Below are 19,809 nucleotides of genomic sequence, written 5' to 3'. Positions count from 1 at the left end.
CCAGAATAGAAGTTTTAGTTCATAACACCATGGGAAATGGGTCTCAACCCCCAGGCTGAGAACCACCCATAGAATCTGAAGCCCTGCCCAGCTCCAATCACTAATTCTATCATGGGCAATAGATCACATCACAATGATACTAAAGGAAACCGCAGTGATTATTTTGCCCACATTATGGCTTTTGTGTGGCCTGCCTACGGGGAAATCTGTAATATCAATCTAAGTCAGCTGAAGCAAAATGGATCCTGTTGAAAAACATTTATAGATTTGTTGCAATTCAGTCAACTACAAAATATAATTTTAGGCACCAGCATGGAACCTCTTTAGGAATCTTTTGATTTGGGGGATAAATTGGAAACATTATTTCTACTCTTTTGCCCCCTGGGCTAAATCCTAACCCTACATGTGTTTAACATAGTGATGGAAGAGATCTCTACATCGTTATACAGCGTATAACATGTCCATTAGACAGATGTACAGATCAGAGTTACATTTGCCAACCATATGGTAAATTTTATGAAGGTGATGGCAACTATCAGTCATTCAAGGCTCCTCACCAGGAATTCTTAGCAAAAAGAAGAGGGCTGTCAGGTTCTTGAAACGGCAAAATAACATATTTTGACTGATCTACATTTGGTTTATAGATTTGTAGATAAGATACGGTAACTTATCACACTTGACATACCTCAAAGAGTTTACCTCATGTAAACAATCTAAATTAGAACATTCTGCTTAGGGAGTGTTATGTCCAAACGAAGATGTTTACCAAATGATTTTGAGTTAGCAGGTACGGAAATTTTCATGAGGCTGCTTTAGAACATTCTGCTTAGAAAGTGTTACGCCCGAACAAAGATATTTACCAAATTATTCTGAGTTAGCAGGTACAGAAATTTCATGAGGCTGCTTAGGTTTTCCAGTCCATACCTTACAATCACATTTATGTGTTGAGAAGAACACATCAATCAGCAAGACTTTTCTGGAATTTTTTTGACCCATTAATATATATTTTTTTTCAGTTGGCATTCTCAAAAGAAAAAAAAAGTTTTCTTCAGTGCTGTTTTCAGATCTGTTGGTCATTTTCTATATTATTTGTAGACGTTCAGAGGAAATCCAGAGGATGTTTAGAGATTGAATTTGTGCTTTGGAAAAAATGAGCTACTCAAGGCTGGGTTTGATCAAGTAACCACTGAAGGTGATGTAGATATCCACATCGTCACTGTAGATGGCATTGTCGCGCTGTCGCTTGTAGAGCCGCACCCAAACCTCATCGTTCTCCCGCAGCTCCAGCATCAAACTCTGGCTTTGCATGATGCTGCGGTCGCTGGGTTGAGCGTAGAGAATGACTTCCTCTTGGTCATTCCGCATGACGTGCATGTAGGTCTCCTTGAAATTCCAGGTGTGGACGTTGAGACTGAAGAAATACAGACCTGCCACGTAGCAGTAGAACTTGCCCTTAAACATGTCAAAGTGGCTATAGAGGTTGACAAAGACGGTGTCGAAGATCAAAGCCTGGTAGCCTTCGTTACTGTGAAGAGCCTTCTTCCGGCCCACTGAGAAAGCTGCATACTGGTGCTTGCAGGGATCTCCAGGGGCACCCATTTGTCCCTTGCTGCCCTTTGGACCCTGGGGTCCCCGATCACCAGCGGGTCCCTCTTTGCCCCATTTCCCAGGAACTCCAGACTCTCCTTGATCTCCTTTTTCTCCTGTGGAAAAGGAAAGAAAGAGAGAAGCTGTGGAAGGCAACCATTGCTTGTGGGTGGTTCCAAAATCCTGCCTCATAATGTACAGTGGTACCTCTACCTAAGAACGCCTCTACTTACAAACCTTTCTAGATAAGAACCAGGTGTTCAAGATTTTTTTGCCTCTTCTCAAGAACCATTTTCCACTTAAAAATCCGAGCCTCCGAAACTGTAACCAGAAAATGCAGGGCGAACTCCCTGTGGGGCCTCTCTAGGAATCTCCTGGGAGGAAACAGGGCCAGAAAAGGCGGGGAAAAGCCTCTGTGGGGTCTCTCTAGGAATCTCCTGGGAAGAAAAAGGGCCAGAAAAGGCAGGGAGAAACCTCCACGGGGCCTCTCTAGGAATCTCCGGGGAGGAAACAGGGCCGGAAAAAGTGGGGAGAAGCCTCCATGGGGCCTCTCTAAGTATCTCCTGAGAGGAAACAGGGCCTCCACCCTCCCTGTGGTTTTCCCAATCGCACACATTATTTGCTTTTACATTGATTCCTATGGGAAAAATTGCTTCTACATACAAACTTTTCTACTTAAAGGACCTGGTCATGGAACAAATTAAGTTCGTAGAGGTACCACTGTATTTTTATGCACGCATGAAGCATCTCTAGCAACCATAATTAAAGAATGCTACAAAATTCCAGAAAGGAAGATGGAACATAGAGGGTGATGCAGGATATAATAGAACATGTGGCAACACATCCTGCTCTGCAGAAATGCTTGAATGACCCAAATGGAGAAGTTTACATTTAACATACAAGGGTTATCCAGAAAGTAAGGTTACAAGGCATGTAATATTCTCGTGGGGAATGTTCGTGGGAGAAGTTGGTATTACTATCGTGTAGCGGGAAGCCAGCGGAAGAGAATGAGCAGTGCCAGTGGTCAGTAGATCATCAATTGGCATTGTGATGAAGGTTAGAGATGAGCATCCTCATTCCATTTCCTTCCAAGTGCGAAGTGCGCGCTGTAATACGCTATCTGGATGTTAAGTGCATGAACGCTGGTGCATTCATATGCTTACTAAAGTGCACAAAATTTTTAGAGTTAGTGCCCCCTGAGAATTTCTTGACTGTTTTGAGATTGAAGGTGAGGCTTCCCTCAACAGTATAGTGACAGGCGATGAAACTTGGGCTTATCACCATACTCCAGAGAACAAATGTTAATCAATGCAGTGGCGCCATACCCATTGTCCTTCAGCCAAAAAATTCAAAACTCAGCAATCAGTGAGAAAAAATTTGACCACCCATCACACACAAATCTTGGGCACCCATTGCAGCAGCATTCATGCCCTTATCATTCAGGTAGTGTATTACAGCACATACTTTGTACTTGGAGGGAAATGGAATGAGGACGCTCATCTCTAACCTTCACCCCAATGCCAGTTGATGATCTACTGACCACTGGCACTGCTCATCCTCTTCCATTGGCTTCCCGCTACATGATAGTAATACAAACTTCCCCTGCGAACATTCTCACCACGAGAGCTACGTGCCTTGTAACCTTGCTTTCTGGATAACCCTCGTATATGTAAGTAAAGCTTACATCAGTGATGGCGAATTATTTTTTCCTTGGGTGGCAAAAGAGTGTGGGTGGGTGCTATTGCACATGTACAAGTGCCGACACTCATAATTCAATGCCTGGGGAGACCAAAAACAGCTTCCCCTGCTCCCCACAGGCCCTCTGAAGGCCAGAAATGGCCTGTTTCCCAACTTCTGGTGAGCCCAGTTGTTGTCGTTAGCTCTGGCCCAGCTCCTGCCCCAAGGACTGTGGCTGTGGGGGAGACATCCACATGCTGCAGGCCTGTTTTGCCCCTGGTGGAATCTGCTGATGAAGGCTCCTCTGACCAAGAAGACATGAGTGACAGGGAGGAGGAGAGTGTGGCAGACAGCTCAGAAGGAGATCAATTATCTAGCTCCTCCTTGGATTCAGAACAAGAGTTAATGATACAGCCACGCATGCGGAGAGCGATGCATAGGCAACAACAACTGAGAGATTATTATCAAAGAAAATGAGGCCACCTGTGGTTGGGTGGGGCTGTGGTAATTAGTGAGGCTGCTATAAATAGCAGCCTGTGGGTTTGGCCATTGTGGAGGATTATCTGATGGTTGTGTTTCATGACTGCTTTACTGACTATGACCTTTTGTGTGCTGATTTTTCCCCGCTTTGAAACTAAACCAGAGCCCAAGTGTGTTTCACTTTGTGAAAGAAGAAGGACTGTGAATTGCCTCACAGCTGCAAGCTAAGTATAACAGAACTGATAAGGGACTTGTACAAATTACCAGTTTGTTTGGAGACCATTGCTCTTTGCTATACCAAAAGAGGGCTTGGTTTCAGTGAATTTTCCTTATAAAGAACATTGTTTTGAATTTTCAAATGTGTGTGTGTCTGAAATTTGTACCTGTGAATTTTTGGGAGGATTCTACCAGAGAGCCCGACAGAACACCAGTAGGTTCATGTTTCACCCTTCCCAGACTCCAAAGGCTTCCCTGGAGCCAGTGGAGGGGAAAAATGTCCTCCCCCATCCCCCTGGGGCCTCACTGGAAGCCAAAAACGCCCTCCCACAGTGTCTGTGTGAGCCAAAAATCAGCTGGCCAGCACATACCTGCACATTGGAGCTGAGCTAGGGTGACAGCTCATGTGCCAGAATATATGGCTATGCATGCCACCTGTGGCACCCATGCCATAGGTTTGCCATCACTGGAATACATGCTACATTTTCTGTAGCAGGTCTCTGTTTTATCTGTATTAAATGTTCTTTAACTTTGCCTGAAGAAATGGCAAGTTTGGGTCCATATTTGTGCTAACTCTAGACTTTTTAACCAAATGAGACTTTATAGCAGAATTTTCCAACTTGTCATTCCAGATGTTTTGGACTTATTTCCCAACACGTTTGGCCAGTACAACCAAGGGATATATGACTAAAGGTTTAATGTGGTCAATTATTCTTTCGCTAAATAAACATTTCCATGGTGGTTGACAATTATTGGCTTGGGGAAGATGATGCAAATGTATTTAGCACATTAATATACACGATGATTTACTAAGGCAAATAAACAAATCACAGGATCCTGCCAGGGAAATTTCCAATTTGATTTAGATAAAAAGATGAAATGAGGAGGAAACAATTGGAAAGTAGTATGAGTCAGAAAGTAACAGATGATAATAGCTTACCTTTCAGAATTGTGATGTTGATATACGGACGGACTTCTGGCATTACGAATGGCAAAGCTTGAGGTCTGTCTTTACCAAGATTGGCTTCTGAGGACCCAGGGACATCTAGAGAATCGCAGCACCTCTTGCAACCATTCAAACTGGTAGGGACTTCTTGCCGGCCAAGCTCTTCACTGGGAGCCCCAAGCACAAAGAATGGGAGCACAAGAAAAGCCAGCGGCATGTTGATTTGGAAGGCTTTCATTGTGAGCTGCAAGAGAAAAAAAAACAGTGAAAAGGACAGGACACCAAAATGGAGCCACTTTTTCTATGAGAACTGTTCAGAAATAATAAGGAAGACAAAGCAAGCAGGCATTGAAGTTTGCCATTGAAGTTTTACAGTGACCAACTTCATCCCAAAACAGCAGGCATAAAATCTACTAGTCCTGATACAATACAACACTGCAGACTTGAAATTTTGTTTAATGAATAAGAGGACGATAGCTTTTGGCATTGCCTTTGTAATTATTCTCTAATTATTCTGGTCTTGCTTTTCCTTCAAGTAGTAGAGGATACGATGATCCTTTCTACCACTTACATGCCTATAGGACAGTGGTTCTCAAACTTTCTAATGCTGCGACCCTTTAATACAGTTCCTCATGTTGTGGTGACCCCCAACCATAAGTCTAGCACCAATTCTCCAAACACATCTTTAAGCTGATTGGCAGGAAGGTCAGAGGACACCCTCACTGTAAAGTTCTAATTGGTCAGATTGTAAAAATATGTTCCAGAATAGAAACTTTAGTGCCTAATATGATGGGAAATTTGTCTTTTCCCATGGTCTTAGGCAACCCCTGTAAAATGGTCATTTGACTCCCCAAAGGGGTCTCGACCCCCAAGTTGAGAACCACTTGTTTAACACATGAGAAATAGCCATTATCCCACTACAAATGCTAATCAAGGGGAAATGTTTTGTGCCACACCAAACATCTATTCTGTGAATGGCTAGTATCTCTATAAGTAACATGCCCTGAGTGAACTCTTTACATTTCATCTCCCTCTCATTTACTATAGGAGATTCTCAGTTATATCTCAGTCATGAGTGTCTCAAAGATTACTTCAAAAGGCAACTGGACTTTGTTTTTTCCTTGAGGAACACATTTTGCTTCTCATCCCTGACACTTCTTCAGTTTTGACTCCATTCTTGGGTGAGAAATGAAATGCCCTCCTCAAGGGAAAAAAACTGTCCAGTTGCCTTTTGAAAAAGCAGCTTTTGAGATTTCCCTCTGGTTATCCTTTTTATTGTTTATTAGAGTTCAAGCAGTGAATCTAACTCCACAAATACTTCTCTTTGATCAACCATCTCTCATTAACATGACTCACTCTGAGTTGCCAGGAAGCCCAGAGACAAAGATTTCACTTTCTAACTTAGTAATTCAACATAAATAGTCCAAAAGCCAGATCCGAAAATCCATCTTGTAGATTCGAAAGTTGACTTCCGCAATTGCTCGTCATGAGGTTCACCCTTAAATAGCCAAAAGGCGTGGCCAAGTGTTCCAGAGATCTATTCACGCAGAGACCTCCTCTTGCTCAGCCACTCAAGCCTTCTGACACTTCTGCGTACTCTAGCATCAAGAAGAGGCTCTTCTTATCCAGAGTCACTCATGTACACCACTGGAGGTGCAACAGGCCTCGGTTGGCTTTCAGCCTCTGAACCCACATCCTTTCCGACCTCCTCACTATCAGACTCGAGTGCTAAGTGTTCTGCCGGGCTCTCTGATAGGAGCCTCCCGAAAATTCAAGGGTACAAATTTCACACACACACACGTTTGAAAATTCAAAACAATGTTCTGTATCACAAAATTCAAAATAAACAAAGCACTCTTTTTGTAGTGCAAAGAGCACTCTTCCCAAATCAACCAGGCAGTCTGTACAATTTCCCCTAAGAAGTCATTAAGTACTTATCTAGCAGCTGTGAAGAAACTTCACACCCCTTCTTCTTCCAATGAAGTGAGACACACACACACACGTTGCTCTGCTTTGGTTTCAAAGGCATGAAAAAGCAACAAAGTCCAGCAACACAAGATTCCTGATGAACTCCGATCAGATATTCTTCCACAATGGCCAAACCCACATGCTGCTATTTATAGCAGCAGCCCTAATTACTGGAGCCCCACCCAAACATAGGTGACGTCCCTTATTTCCTGTAATATGTTCTTACTTGGTTTCTTCTATGCATAATTCTGCACTTGAATGGGTCCAAAACGCCATCATCTGAATCAAAGGAAGATAAGGGAGATTGACTACCTGGGCTGTATGCCAAGCCCTCTTCTGCTGAGTCACTCCCACCTTCTTCTTCGTCCGAGGAAACTAAACTCTGAACTGATTCTGTCGGCAATAACACAGGCCTGTGACATGTTGAATTTTCCCCTGCATCCACCTCCCCATTCCCTGGGGCAGGAGCTGGGCCAGAGCCAACCACAACACTAAGTATACTAGCCTAGGATACCAATCTATACTTGTCTTTTGATGCTCAGAATCTATGATCAGCTGCGTAGGCCACAGAAAGGCCACAACACTTTCCATCCACTAGTAATGCTCCCTTAGCATCAAAGCATTTAGAAGTTCAAAATGTTGTACAGGTAATCCTCAACTTACAGCCATTCGTTTAACGACAGTTCAAAGTTACGTCAGTCTCAGAAAAAGTGACTTATGACCTATCCTCAAAGTTACAACCATTGCACCATCCCCTTGGTTACATGATTACAATCTACATTTAAAATGGTTGCACCATTGCCATTTGTGAACTTTCTTGCTGGCATCTGACAAGTCGAAAGACATATTTTCTTAACAACCATGATTCACTTAACAGCCATGTGATTTGCTTAATGACCACAGTAACAATGATAGTAGAATTTATTTATTTATTTTTATTATTTAAACTTAGACTTTTATTTTAGACTTAGACTTTTATTTTTTATCCCTCTCTAAGTGGTTTACAAGCCCCCAACAACCTGGGTCCTATTTTACTGACCTTGAAAGGATGGAAGGCTGGGTCAACCTTGAGCCTACTGAGATTCGATCTGCCAAACTGCTGGCAGCCCATGGTCAGCAGAAGTAGCTTGCAGTACTGCATTCTAACCACTGCAACACCAAGGCTGATATAATTGGATCCAGTCATGTTATAATTTGCTTAACAACCTCATTTTTAGTGATCAAAATTCTGGTCCCAACTGTGGTCATACATGAAGGATTACTTTAATAAATGTACTGATCCTGGAACTTAGTTTGGGAGGAAATAAGGAGCAAATAAATTCATTTTGTACAGATATATTCTGCCTCCATTCTGTACAAGTAATTAATTGATATTGCAATAGCAAGGGAAATGTTTATTTCTCAGTTGTACAATGCAGATCATATGGTGATCTACAAACAAGTTATTTCTCATAGTAAATGCAGCTGACTGTGCAATTGATCCCTCTGGGGTGGTTGTTTTTTGCTTCCATGGAGAGTATCTCTGAATGGAAATAGAAATGTAAAAATTGCATTGGTAAAAATATCTCTAGCATTTACATCAAAGATCCAGCATTGTAAAAATCCTTCTCTATATTTCTGCAAAGCCTCCTGATTTCCCTTGCGATATCTAGCGTGTTGAGGCAGTTTCCAAAAATTGGATGCAATTGGATGGAAGAAAATAATATATTCTTTTGGCAATACAACTGACTGACTGTAAATAGTTTAGCCAAAGAAACCCACAACATGAGCAGTTATCATTTTAGCTATAGTTTTTTTTTTTCAAAGTAAGCAATCCCTGAATTGAGCTCAATTCCTAGTAAAGGCACGACCATTTCCATGTAGTTTTCTGGATAGTATGAAAGCAGATTGCAACAACCTTCAGGGATTGGATTGGATTTCCCCCCTTCCTTTTGGTTTGCCTAGGGTAGCTTTCAACACTAGAGAGTTCCTCTCCCCCCTGCTATTTAATATCTACATGAAACCGCTGGGTGAGATCATCCAAGGGCATGGGGTGAGGTATCATCAGTACGCTGATGATACCCAGCTTTACATCTCCACCCCATGTCCAGTCAATGAAGCAGTGGAAGTTATGTGCCGGTGCCTGGAAGCTGTTGGAGCCTGGATGTGTGTCAACAGACTCAAACTCAACCCGGATAAGACAGAGTGGCTGTGGGTTTTGCCTCCCAAGGACAATCCCATCTGTCCGTCCATCACCCTGGGGGGGGGGGAATTATTAACCCCCTTGGAGAGGGTCCGCAACTTGGGCATCCTCCTCGATCCACAGCTCACATTAGAGAACCATCTTTCAGCTGTGGCAAGGGGGGCGTTTGCCCAAGTTCGCCTGGTGCACCAGTTGCGGCCCTATCTGGACCGGGACTCATTGCTCACAGTCACTCATGCCCTCATCACCTCGAGGTTCGACTACTGTAATGCTCTCTACATGGGGCTACCTTTGAAAAGTGTTCAGAAACTTCAGATCGTGCAGAATGCAGTTGCGAGAGCAGTCATGGGCTTACCTAGGTATGCCCATGTTTCACCAACACTCCGCAGTCTGCATTGGCTGCCGATCAATTTCCGGTCACAATTCAAAGTGTTGGTTATGACCTTTAAAGCCCTTCATGGCACTGGACCAGAATATCTCCGAGACCGCCTTCTGCCGCACGTGGGCCTTCTCCGGGTCCCGTCAACTAAACAATGTCGGTTGGCGGGCCCCAGGGGAAGAGCCTTCTCTGTGGCGGCCCCGACTCTCTGGAACCAACTCCCCCCAGAGATTAGAACTGCCCCTACTCTCCCTGCCTTTCGTAAACTCCTTAAAACCCACCTTTGTTGTCAGGCATGGGGGAACTGAATCACCTCCCCCGGGCATGTACAATTTATGCATGGTATGTTTGTGTGTATGTTTGCTTAGTAAATGGTTTTTTAAAAATATTTTAAATTATATTTAGATTTGTCATGAATTGTTGTATCCTGCTGTGAGCCGCCCCGAGTCTGTGGAGAGGGGCGGCATACAAATCTAAATAATAAAATAAATAAATAAATAAATAAATAGTCTCTTTTTTCCAAGTATTGATCAGGCCCTACCTGACTTGCCAAGATCAGCCAAGATCACCTTGATGTTGCTGCCCCCTAGTTTCCATCAAGAGCTTTTAATTAAAGCTTTAATTAAATAATTAACTTGTTTCACTGTCCTTTGCCCTCACTTTAACCTGTACTTTAATTAAAGACGTGATAATATCTAGATTTCAATCTCTTCACTTGGATGACTTAAGCCCTGCTACATTTTTTTGAGTGCTTTTGTAAAAGCAATTGTCCTTGGAAGGAACTCCTATTTGAAACAGCTGAATAGGAAGCAATTAAACTATTGATTATTGGTGAAGTTTGGGTCCAATGTCCTCAACCAACCTCATTCCCTCTCCTTAAATCAATGTCATTCTTTAAATTAAAAGATTACATTAAATATTTTGAAATACAGCAAAAACCTATTTGGAATGATTTTTCCTCGGGATTCCTCTGTGGTAAGTTGTTTATCTACTAAAGAATTCAGTTTATTGTAATTTTACTTAGTCACGTACTGTTTGGGAACATTATGGAGCCATGGTGGTGCAGTAATTACAATGTAGTATTGCAGAGTTAACTCTGCCCATTGCCAGGAGTTCGATCCTCACTAACTCAAGATGGACTCAGCCTTCCGCCCTTTTGTGGTCGGTAAAATGAGGATCCAGATTTTGGGGGGAAATTTGCTGACTCTGTAATCCACTTAAAGCTTTAAAGCACTATGAAGTGGTATATAAGTGTGTTCTGTCGGGCTCTTTGGTAAACTTCTCCCAAAAATTCACAGGTACAAATTTCAGACACACACACACGTTTGAAAATTCAAAACAATGTTCTTTATAATGAAAAGTCACTTAAACTAAGCCCTCTTTTGGTATAGCAAAGAGCACTTGTCTCCAAATAAACTGATAATTTGTACAAGTCCCTTATCAGTTCTGTGATACTTATCTTGCAGCTGTGAGGCAATTCACAGTCCTTCCTCTTTCACAAAGTGAAACACACTTTGCTCTGGTTTAGTTTCAAAGCGGGGAAAAAGCAGCACACAAAAGGTCAAAGTCAGTAAAGCAGTCACGAAACACAAGGATCAGATAATCCTCCACAATGGCCAAACCCACAGGCTGCTATTTATAGCAGCCTCACTAATTACCACAGCCCCACCCAACCACAGGTGGCCCCATTTTCTTTGATAATAATCTCTCAGTTGTTGTTGCCTATGCATGGCTCTCCCCATGCATGGCTGTATCATTAACTCTTGTTCTGAATCCAAGGAGGAGCTAGATAATTGATCTCCTTCTGAGCTGTCTGCCCCACTCTCCTCCTCCCTGTCACTCATGTCTTCTTGGCCAGAGGAGCCTTCATCAGCAGATTCCACCGGGGGCAAAACAGGCCTGCAGCATGTGGATGTCTCCCCCACATCCACAGTCCTTGGGGCAGGAGCTGGACCAGAGCTAACCACAACAAAGTATAAGCGGTATTGCTATTTTCCCATAGATTTTCATCTTGCTGCAGCCCACTGCTGATGTTGGGCTGAGGCATTTCCATATCAATGTATTTGATTTTCCCTTTTGCCACAACATAATACCTCCTATCTCTCCTATGCATTGCAATTTGCACCGCAGAGATGGCTTTGAATGATGCCTAGGGAATGTATTGCTGCAAAAGTAGAGATAGATCTCCCATGGGCCCATTTTTTTCTCACTGCTCTGGTGGCTGGAATTTGACTTCACAATTATATTCTTCTATATTCTGCAGGAACTCCTGGCCTTCACAAGACTTCATTATTATTGTTGTGTATCTTTATCTATTGGCCTTAGTTGCTCTTCCTGATATCATTCTCACAGTTACGCCTCTTTATATTCTACTGTAGCCCCAATGTCCTCAACCAACCCCTGTCCTTAAATCAATGTCATTTTTTAAATTAAAAGATTACATTAAATATTTTGAAATACAGCAAAAACTTATTTGGAGTGATTTCTCCTCAGGTTATCTCTGTGGTATGAGTTGTTTAACTAGTAAAGAATCTCAACTTCAGCTTAAAAAATGTGCAAACCAACTTCCCAATTTCCCCAGCATGATTTAAGATGCACGACCTTCAATTCCTGGAACTCTCCAGCCTGCATGCTTTAAGACAGTGTTTTTCAACCAGTGTGCCGTGGCACACTAGTGTGCCGCGAGACATGGTCAGGTGTGCCGCGAAGAAGGAAGCTCAGGTTCCGGTCTCGCAACTTTTTGCTGAGAGAGTGAGAGTGACTGAGAAAGAAAGAAAGAAAGAGGGAAAGAAAGCAAGAGAGAGAGAAAGAGAGTGAGTGAGAGAGAGAGAGAAAGAAAAGAGAAAGCAAGAGAGAGAAAGAAGGCAAGAGAGAGAAAGAAAGCAAGAGAGAGAGAAAGGGAGAGAGAGAAATGAGCAAAAAGGGGAGGAAAAAAGAAATGAGACAATGATTGAGGCAGAAAATGACACAAAAGAGAGAGAAGTGACTCTTGATTTAAAGCATATGGTAAAAAGCACCCAAAGAATAAGAGAGAAAAACCCCCAGCCCTCATCTGTTTTTGGAAATGGTTCAAGAGTGTGTATACACACACACACACAAGGGCGAGGAGGAGACAGGGATGGAAAAAGAGGAGAGTGTCTTCGGGTGTCATTTTGTGTCATTTTGGTTGGTGGTGTGCCCCAGGATTTTGTAAATGTAAAAAATGTGCCGCGGCTCAAAAAAGGTTGAAAATCATTGCTTTAAGAGACCGGGACTCCAAGTCCCAAAATTCTCCATGCTGGGGAATTTGGGGAGTTTGAAGTTTACTCCTCTTATCCCTGAGTGTTGAGAAACATGGTTCTTTTGGAACTCTCAGTTTTTCTGCTTTCATTCTAGGGGACTGTCTACAGTCGACCTCTCCCCTGTTTCTAAGAGGTCTGTAAGGGGCGTGCATAAGCGCACCTCTGTGCCTACCATCCCTGTCCTACTGTCCTCTTTGATTGTTACTTTTTACTTATGTTATGTTTATTCAAACTACTACTACCCTGCACATGTTTGACAAATAAAAATAAATAATAACAACAAGAACAGCAACAGCAGCAGCAACAACAGAGTTGGAAGGGACCTTGGAGGTCTTCTAGTCTAACCCCCTGCTTAGATAGGAAACCCTATACTATTCAGACAGATGGTTATCCAACATCTGCTTAAAAACTTCCAGTGTTGGGGCAAATTATCCGAGGGAAGCTTAATGTTTTTTGTTTGTTTGTTTGTTTCCTTCATTCTTTGTTTATTTTTGTTTTATTATTTTATTATATTTTATTTTATTATTTTATTTTATTTTATATTTCCATGCAGCCCTTCTCCTGGGACTCAGGGCAAGCTTACAACATATTAGAAATCTACACAAAACTCTATCCACAGTTAAAACTACAGAAACAAGTCCACATGTTAAACATCTTATAGGGGGATAGAGTACCCCTAAATTGTGTTGTCATTGCTGCGTGCTGTATTGTTATGTTTGTTTAATAAAAATATAGATTAGATAGATAGATAGATAGATAGATAGATAGAGAGAGAGAGAGAGAGAGAGAGAGAGAGAGAGAGAGAGAGAGAGAGAGAGAGAGAGAGAGAGAGAGAGAGAGAGAGAGAGAGGCAGGCAGGCAGGCAGGCAGGCAGGCAGGCAAGCAATAGATGATAGAGTGAGTGAGTGAGTTGCTTTCTGTCCCGGGATGAAGCCATAATAACCCTTTCTTTTCTCTGGGAAAAGTCGGGGAGCGCTCCGGAAAGCAGAGTCACACGAGTTTCCCGAAGGAGCGGGGAGAAGGCGGGGGTATTTGGCGGATACGCAGCACCGCGACGGGGATGGGAGGGGAGGGCAGGGTGCATTTGATCCCTGGCGTTTGATCTCTGGCGAGCAGGCAAAACCGGGGAGGGGAAGGAAGGGAGGCGGGCGGGGGGGGGGAGACGAAGCGGAAAGAGCCTTGCAATCTTAACAGCGAGGTCCGGCGCCCGCGGGTCCCCCTAACTCGGGGCAACAAGCGTGGAGGAAGCTCACCCCAGTGGAGATGCGCGTCGCAAGCCGCCTCCGGGTCCTCCGCTCGCCGCTCAGTCCCTCTTGCGCATCGGGGGGACCTCTGCTCGCCGTCCGCCTGGAAGGGGTGTGTGTATGTGTTTCTTGAACAGCTTCTCGCTGGCACAACAGGCGCCTTCCAACCGCCCAGCCCGCCGAAGAGACTCGCTCCCTTCACGCTCCCTTCCCTTTTTTTCTCCCCTCTTCGGGCTCCGCAGGGTGTTGGGTTTCGAGCGCGGTTAACTCTTTCCTCGGCGATTAAGAGCCATTGTCTCTTTCTTCCTGGCTGGCTTCCTCAGCGTCTTACTCTCTCTATTGGGACGGCCGGACCCCGAATAAGAGGCACACTAATAAGAATAACTCTTAATCCAAGGGTTAAGTTCATAAGTACATAAGTGCAAAGGGGAGTGCATAAGTGCACCAGTGTGCCTTCCATCCCCTGTCTTAATGTTTATCTCTCTTACTAGTATCATGTATATAAGCATTGTTGTATCTGTGTATACTACCAATACATGCTTGTCTGACTGACTGACTGACTGACTGACTGACTGACTGACTGACTGACTAACTAACTAACTAACTAACTAACTAACTAACTAACTAACTGGATGGATGGATGGATGGATGGATGGATGGATGGATGGATGGATGGATGGATGGATGGATGGATGGATGGATGGAATAAAAGTAAATAGAATGTCTCTGCCATTAGTTAAACGGGGAGTTGATCCCAGGTAGCCGGAGAACAGAGACTGCTGTGGGGGTGGGCTGCAAGCAATGGAGCAAAAGAGGTTAGCAAGTGGTTGTTTAGAATGCCAGTTTATTAGCAATTAGCAAATTATTAGCGAAGTGGGGGTGGGTGGGGAGAGGAAAAATGCTAGACTGAGATGTCTGTTGCCACCTGATGTTATTTATAGACAACTTTCCTAATCAATAAATAGCAATAGAATTTAGATTTATGTACCGCTTCATAGTGCTTTTACAGCCCTCTCCAGTTTACAGAACCCCTAACAATCTGGGTCCTCATTTTACCCACCTCGGAAAGATGGAAGGCTGAGTCAACCTTGAGCTGGTGGTGAGATTTGAATTGCTAAACTATAGTTGGCAAAAGAAGCCTCCAACCACTGTGCCGCCCCTGCACCATTTGTATGTCAAAGTTGAAATGAGGGATGGTTGGTCTCTTGGTTGTTTTCTTGACATTTTGTTGCCCAAAATACCTCAGATGTCAATGATGATTACATTAGTAGAGTTGGAAGGGACCTTGTAGGTCATCTAGTCCAACCCCCTCCTCAAGCAGGAGCCCCTACACTGTTTCAGACAAATCGACGTCCAATGTCCATTTGAAAGTCTCAAGTGTTGAAGCTATCACAACTTCCGTAGGAAGAAAGTTTCTCCTTATTTTCAGGTTGATTCTATCCTTGGTCAGTTTCCATCCATTATTCCTTGTCTGGCCTTCTGTTGCTTTGGAAAACAGCCTGACCCCCCTCCTTTCTGTGGCAGCACCTCAAGTATTGGAACACTGCTATCACGTCTCCCCTGATCCTTCTCTTCGCCAGACTGGCCATGTCCAGTTCCTGCAACTGCTCTTTGTATGTTATAGTCTCCAGTCCCCTAATCATCCTGGTTCATGATGATGATGCCTAGTTTGGGCTCGGAGCAGCGTGCAACTGGGAAAACACTCCCCATCTGGGAGAACCAATCCAGAGGGACCACACATGTTCCCCACGGTCACACATGTCCCCCTGGCATCGCTCAATGCCCCCCCGGGAGCCGCGTCCCACTATTTGAGAAGCACTGGTTTAAACTGACCTTCAGTGAGCTACACACCTAGTGAAAGAAGAAGACACTGCTTTAAAACCGGAATATCTAAAGATGGTTTTAAGCAGCCTCAGTAGTGGGTGTAAAGGACACAAAGTTAGCATTTGACTTTGGCCTTATGAAATGGCATTATCGCCGCATGTTTCTGATTAATGTTTCTCAACCTTAACTTGAAGATATGTGGAATTCAGGTCCTAACATTTTACAGCCAGTGGTCTGTGGAATTCTGGGAGTTGAAATCTACACAACTTTCAGTTGTCAAGGTTGAGAAACCTGTCTTAGAAGAAGCAAAGGGAATACATAGATTTTCCCACTGGGATCTTTGCCCTCCCTCTCATACATCCTTTGGTTTCCAAACCTAATATACACTGCTGAATTGAATATTCTGTTGCTTACACATGTTTTAATCCTTTCCCTCTGCTGCCTTCTGATGCCAGATTTTATCCTGATGGTTTTATATACTCCCAGTGGTCAATGGCTGGGAATGTTAGAGACTATAATCCTAACTGGAAAGACTGATATATAAAGAAGTTATTTTAATTGAGAGAATTCTTGGCTGCTGAAGCCACAGAAATGTTTATTGATCCCATCTTCATTGTTTGATGCTCTTTTTTCTGCCCTGGCTCTCTGTAAGCAGACCACTTACAGACAGGAAATAAATATATACTGCTTAAAAAAATAAAAATAAAGGGAACACTTAAACAACACACTGTAAATCAAACTTCTGTGATATCAAACTATCCACTTAGGAAGCAACACTAACTGACAATCAATTTCACATGCTGTTGTGCTCATTCAACTTTGTACAGAACAAAGTATTCAATGAGAATATTTCATTCATTCAGATCTAGGATGTGTAATTTGAGTGCTCCCTTTATTTTTTTTTAATTTTATTTATTTATTTATTTATTTATTTATTTATTTATTTATTCATTCATTCATTCATTCATTCATTCATTCATTCATTCATTCAATTTTTTTATGCCGTCCTTCTCCTTAGATTCAGGGCAGCTTACAACATGTTAGCAATAGCACTTTTTAACAGAGTCACATATTGCCCCCACAATCCGGGTCCCCATTTTAACCACTTCGGAAGGATGGAAGGCTGAGTGAATCTTGCGCCAGTGATGAAATTTGAACCACTAACCTACAGATCTACAGTCAGCTTTAGTGGCCTGCAGTACAGCACTCTACCTGCTGCACCACCTCGGCTGTGTAGCTGTGTAGCTGAGCAGGGTATATAGCTGTTGGCTATTTCTAGCTATTTGCAGTGACCATGATTGGTGTCATTTTTGCCAAAAACCAGCATTTACTTTATTGGCAACTTCCAATAAAGAACAAGGGATTCACTTTATGACCACTGCAAAAATGGTCATAAAATTAGATCAGAAACACAACCTGCTTCATGACCATTTTGACTTATGAGTGTAATGGACATGCTCCATTATGGTCATAAATTGAAAACCACTTGTAAGCTTCATATGTAAACCAACTTGGATATTCCTTCTTTTCCAATCCTAACTCCAAGGATTCCCATTACAATGTAGAAATAATAAGTAAAAATGTGAACTTTGCTCTGGTCTGTCTGACTTTCTGCTGGTGGTTGAAAGATCAAGGGACATGCAGTTGTTTCAGAGGAACCCTAGAATGGGTTAGAGTTGAACTCCACAAGTCTTACAGTTGCTAAGGTTGGAGACTCCTGCTCTAAAAGAATCTGAACTAGTAATGATCCAAGCAAATTGGTGGTAGAGAAGAGTCAAGGAGAGCTGGGCTTAGATCTCTTGTGGGCATGAAGGAACTTGTTCTGTCGGGCTCTCTGGTAGACTCCTCCCCAAAATTCACAGGTACAAATTTCAGACACACACACATTTGAAAATTCAAAACAATGTTCTTTATAATGAAAATTCACTTAAACTAAGCCCTCTTTTGGTATAGCCAAGAGCACTGGTCTCCAAACAAACTGGTAATTTGTACAAGTCCCTTATCAGTTCTGTGATACTTAGCTTGCAGCTGTGAGGCAATTCACAGTCCTTCTTCTTTCACAAAGTGAAACACACTTTGCTTTGGTTTAGTTTCAAAGCGGGGGAAATATCAGCACACAAAAGGTCAAAGTCAGTAAAGCAGTCACGAAACACAACGATCAGATAATCCTCCACAATGGCCAAACCCACAGGCTGCTATTTATAGCAGCCTCACTAATTACCACAGCCCCACCCAACCACAGGTGGCCTCATTTTCTTTGATAATAATCTCTCAGTTGTTGTTGCCTATGCATCGCTCTCCGCATGCGTGGCTGTATCATTAACTCTTGTTCTGAATCCAAAGAGGAGCTAGATAATTGATCTCCTTCTGAGCTGTCTGCCACACTCTCCTCCTCCCTGTCACTCATGTCTTCTTGGTCAGAGGAGCCTTCATCAGCAGATTCCACCGGGGGCAAAACAGGCTTGCAGCATGTGGATGTCTCCTCCACATCCATGGTCCTTGGGGCAGGAGCTGGGCCAGAGCTAACCACAACAGAACTCATGACTGATGATGTGCTTGATCCCTCCCTTGAACTCTTTCTCAAGATCCCTGTAAATCAAGATTTCCCAAAGTTGGTCACTTAAAGACATGTCTTCCCTTGACCAAGGTTGAGAAATTTTGCTTTATATGATTAAAGGTTGCTTCAGGAGAGCTACTTAGGGTAGATTTATATAGATAAACGATGAAGCAATAAAAACTGCATGTTCCTAAAACAAAATATGAATTCAATGGCTTAAAAAAAAAAAAATCTGGAAAACTAATAGTTGGCACTGGCTGTGTGAATTGGACTTCCCAAAGCCAAGGACAAGGATACAGGGAAGAATGCACCCCCCTCTCAAGCCTCAGCAGATTTAGGAATTCCAAAGGACAAACAGCAAGAACAGAATTAACGTGACCTAGCTAATATCACAGAAAGATTGGACAGAGTTCTGTTATTCACATCTCAGCTGTTTTGTTTTGGGGTTTTGTTTTTTTGTTTTTTTAATTTAAGGAAAACTTTTTTCCCCCACTACCACCACCACCAAGATTCAAAGAAATAGTCTCCCTTTTTCTCCAGTGTGGCCTTCTGGATAGTGTTAACAACCCAGCAATTTCCCCAGTACCTTCTGTTCTTCTCCTCCTCCCTGCCACGTTTCCTTCTTAGACTTCCCCAGCCTTTCTGTTTGCTTCTCTGTTCTCAGTTTCTTCTGCCAAGTTGTGGGAAGCACACCAAATTTGGCACCAGCGAGTTCTCCGACTCCCTAATCTAAACAAATGGAAACAATTTGTCCACTCCAGAGCCTGGTGTAAAGTCTTATCCAGCTTTTCCTCCAATAACTTGAAAGGGCTACAGTAAACTTGCTGACCTTGCAATTCTTCTCTTGGTGAAAAAAAGCAAAGCCGGGTTTTTTTATCTTTTGTTCCCCACTATTTCACATTTCTTAGAAGCCCCTTGCCCCAGTTTCTACATGAAACCAATTATCAGCCAATCGATCTTTTTTCTCACCTTCTTTAATTGCCAGAACAAAAGAGAATAAAGCCAAAATAAATAAAAGTCAATCCACTGTTCCCTGCAGCTGGCAAGAGACCTTATACATCCAGAAGCAGCTAGCAAATGCGCTGTTTTCAAGTCAAGGGGCAGAACAGCCAGGACCAGCCAAGTTATATTTTGTTATCCGAATCTGATATAAAACATCCCCCAAAGTGTCCCGTCCAATACAGTAAATATATTAAATGGCTAACACTGTCTTTGAAAAGTAGCTATGTGTGCAGGATTCTTATATGATTCCTATGCTTATCTTCTATTCACTGGGTTTGTATGGGGCTACACTCTAGGGCAGAGGTCTCCAACCTTGACAACTTTAAGACTTGTGGACTTCAACTCCCAGAGTTCCTCAGCCAGCTTTCTGGGAGTTGAAGTCCACAAGTCTTGCTGTTGCCAAGTTTGGAGATGCCTGTTGTAGAGAGTTTAAGCTTGCAATAAATCTTTATACTCATCTGAACTG

At 42.9% G+C, this 19,809-nt stretch overlaps 2 protein-coding genes across 3 annotated transcripts in view; one reads left to right on the top strand and one right to left on the bottom strand.

Annotated features, from left to right (window-relative positions):
• The window catches only part of KCTD17 (potassium channel tetramerization domain containing 17), a 227,519-nt gene that overhangs the window by 178,820 nt on the left and 28,890 nt on the right, over positions 1–19,809 (top strand). The window lies entirely within an intron of this gene.
• Positions 488–18,983, bottom strand: C1QTNF6 (C1q and TNF related 6). Of its 2 annotated transcripts, none has more exons than XM_070754824.1 (3): positions 18,928–18,983; positions 4,901–5,150; positions 488–1,703 (listed from the first exon to the last, which is right to left on the bottom strand). In XM_070754824.1, exons 2-3 carry the CDS (start codon positions 5,142–5,144, stop codon positions 1,156–1,158), a joined length of 792 nt encoding a protein of 263 aa, XP_070610925.1. In that variant the 5' UTR covers positions 5,145–5,150; positions 18,928–18,983; the 3' UTR covers positions 488–1,155. The 2 variants fall into 2 exon arrangements, with proteins under 2 accessions (XP_070610925.1, XP_070610924.1); XM_070754823.1 differs by lacking the exon at positions 18,928–18,983 and adding an exon at positions 13,970–14,143.

The sequence above is a fragment of the Erythrolamprus reginae genome, chromosome 6, assembly GCF_031021105.1.
Source record: "Erythrolamprus reginae isolate rEryReg1 chromosome 6, rEryReg1.hap1, whole genome shotgun sequence".
Lineage (NCBI taxonomy): Eukaryota > Metazoa > Chordata > Lepidosauria > Squamata > Dipsadidae > Erythrolamprus > Erythrolamprus reginae.
The sequence above is the reverse complement of the archived record's forward strand: the minus strand, read 5'-3'. Positions and strand labels throughout refer to the sequence as shown.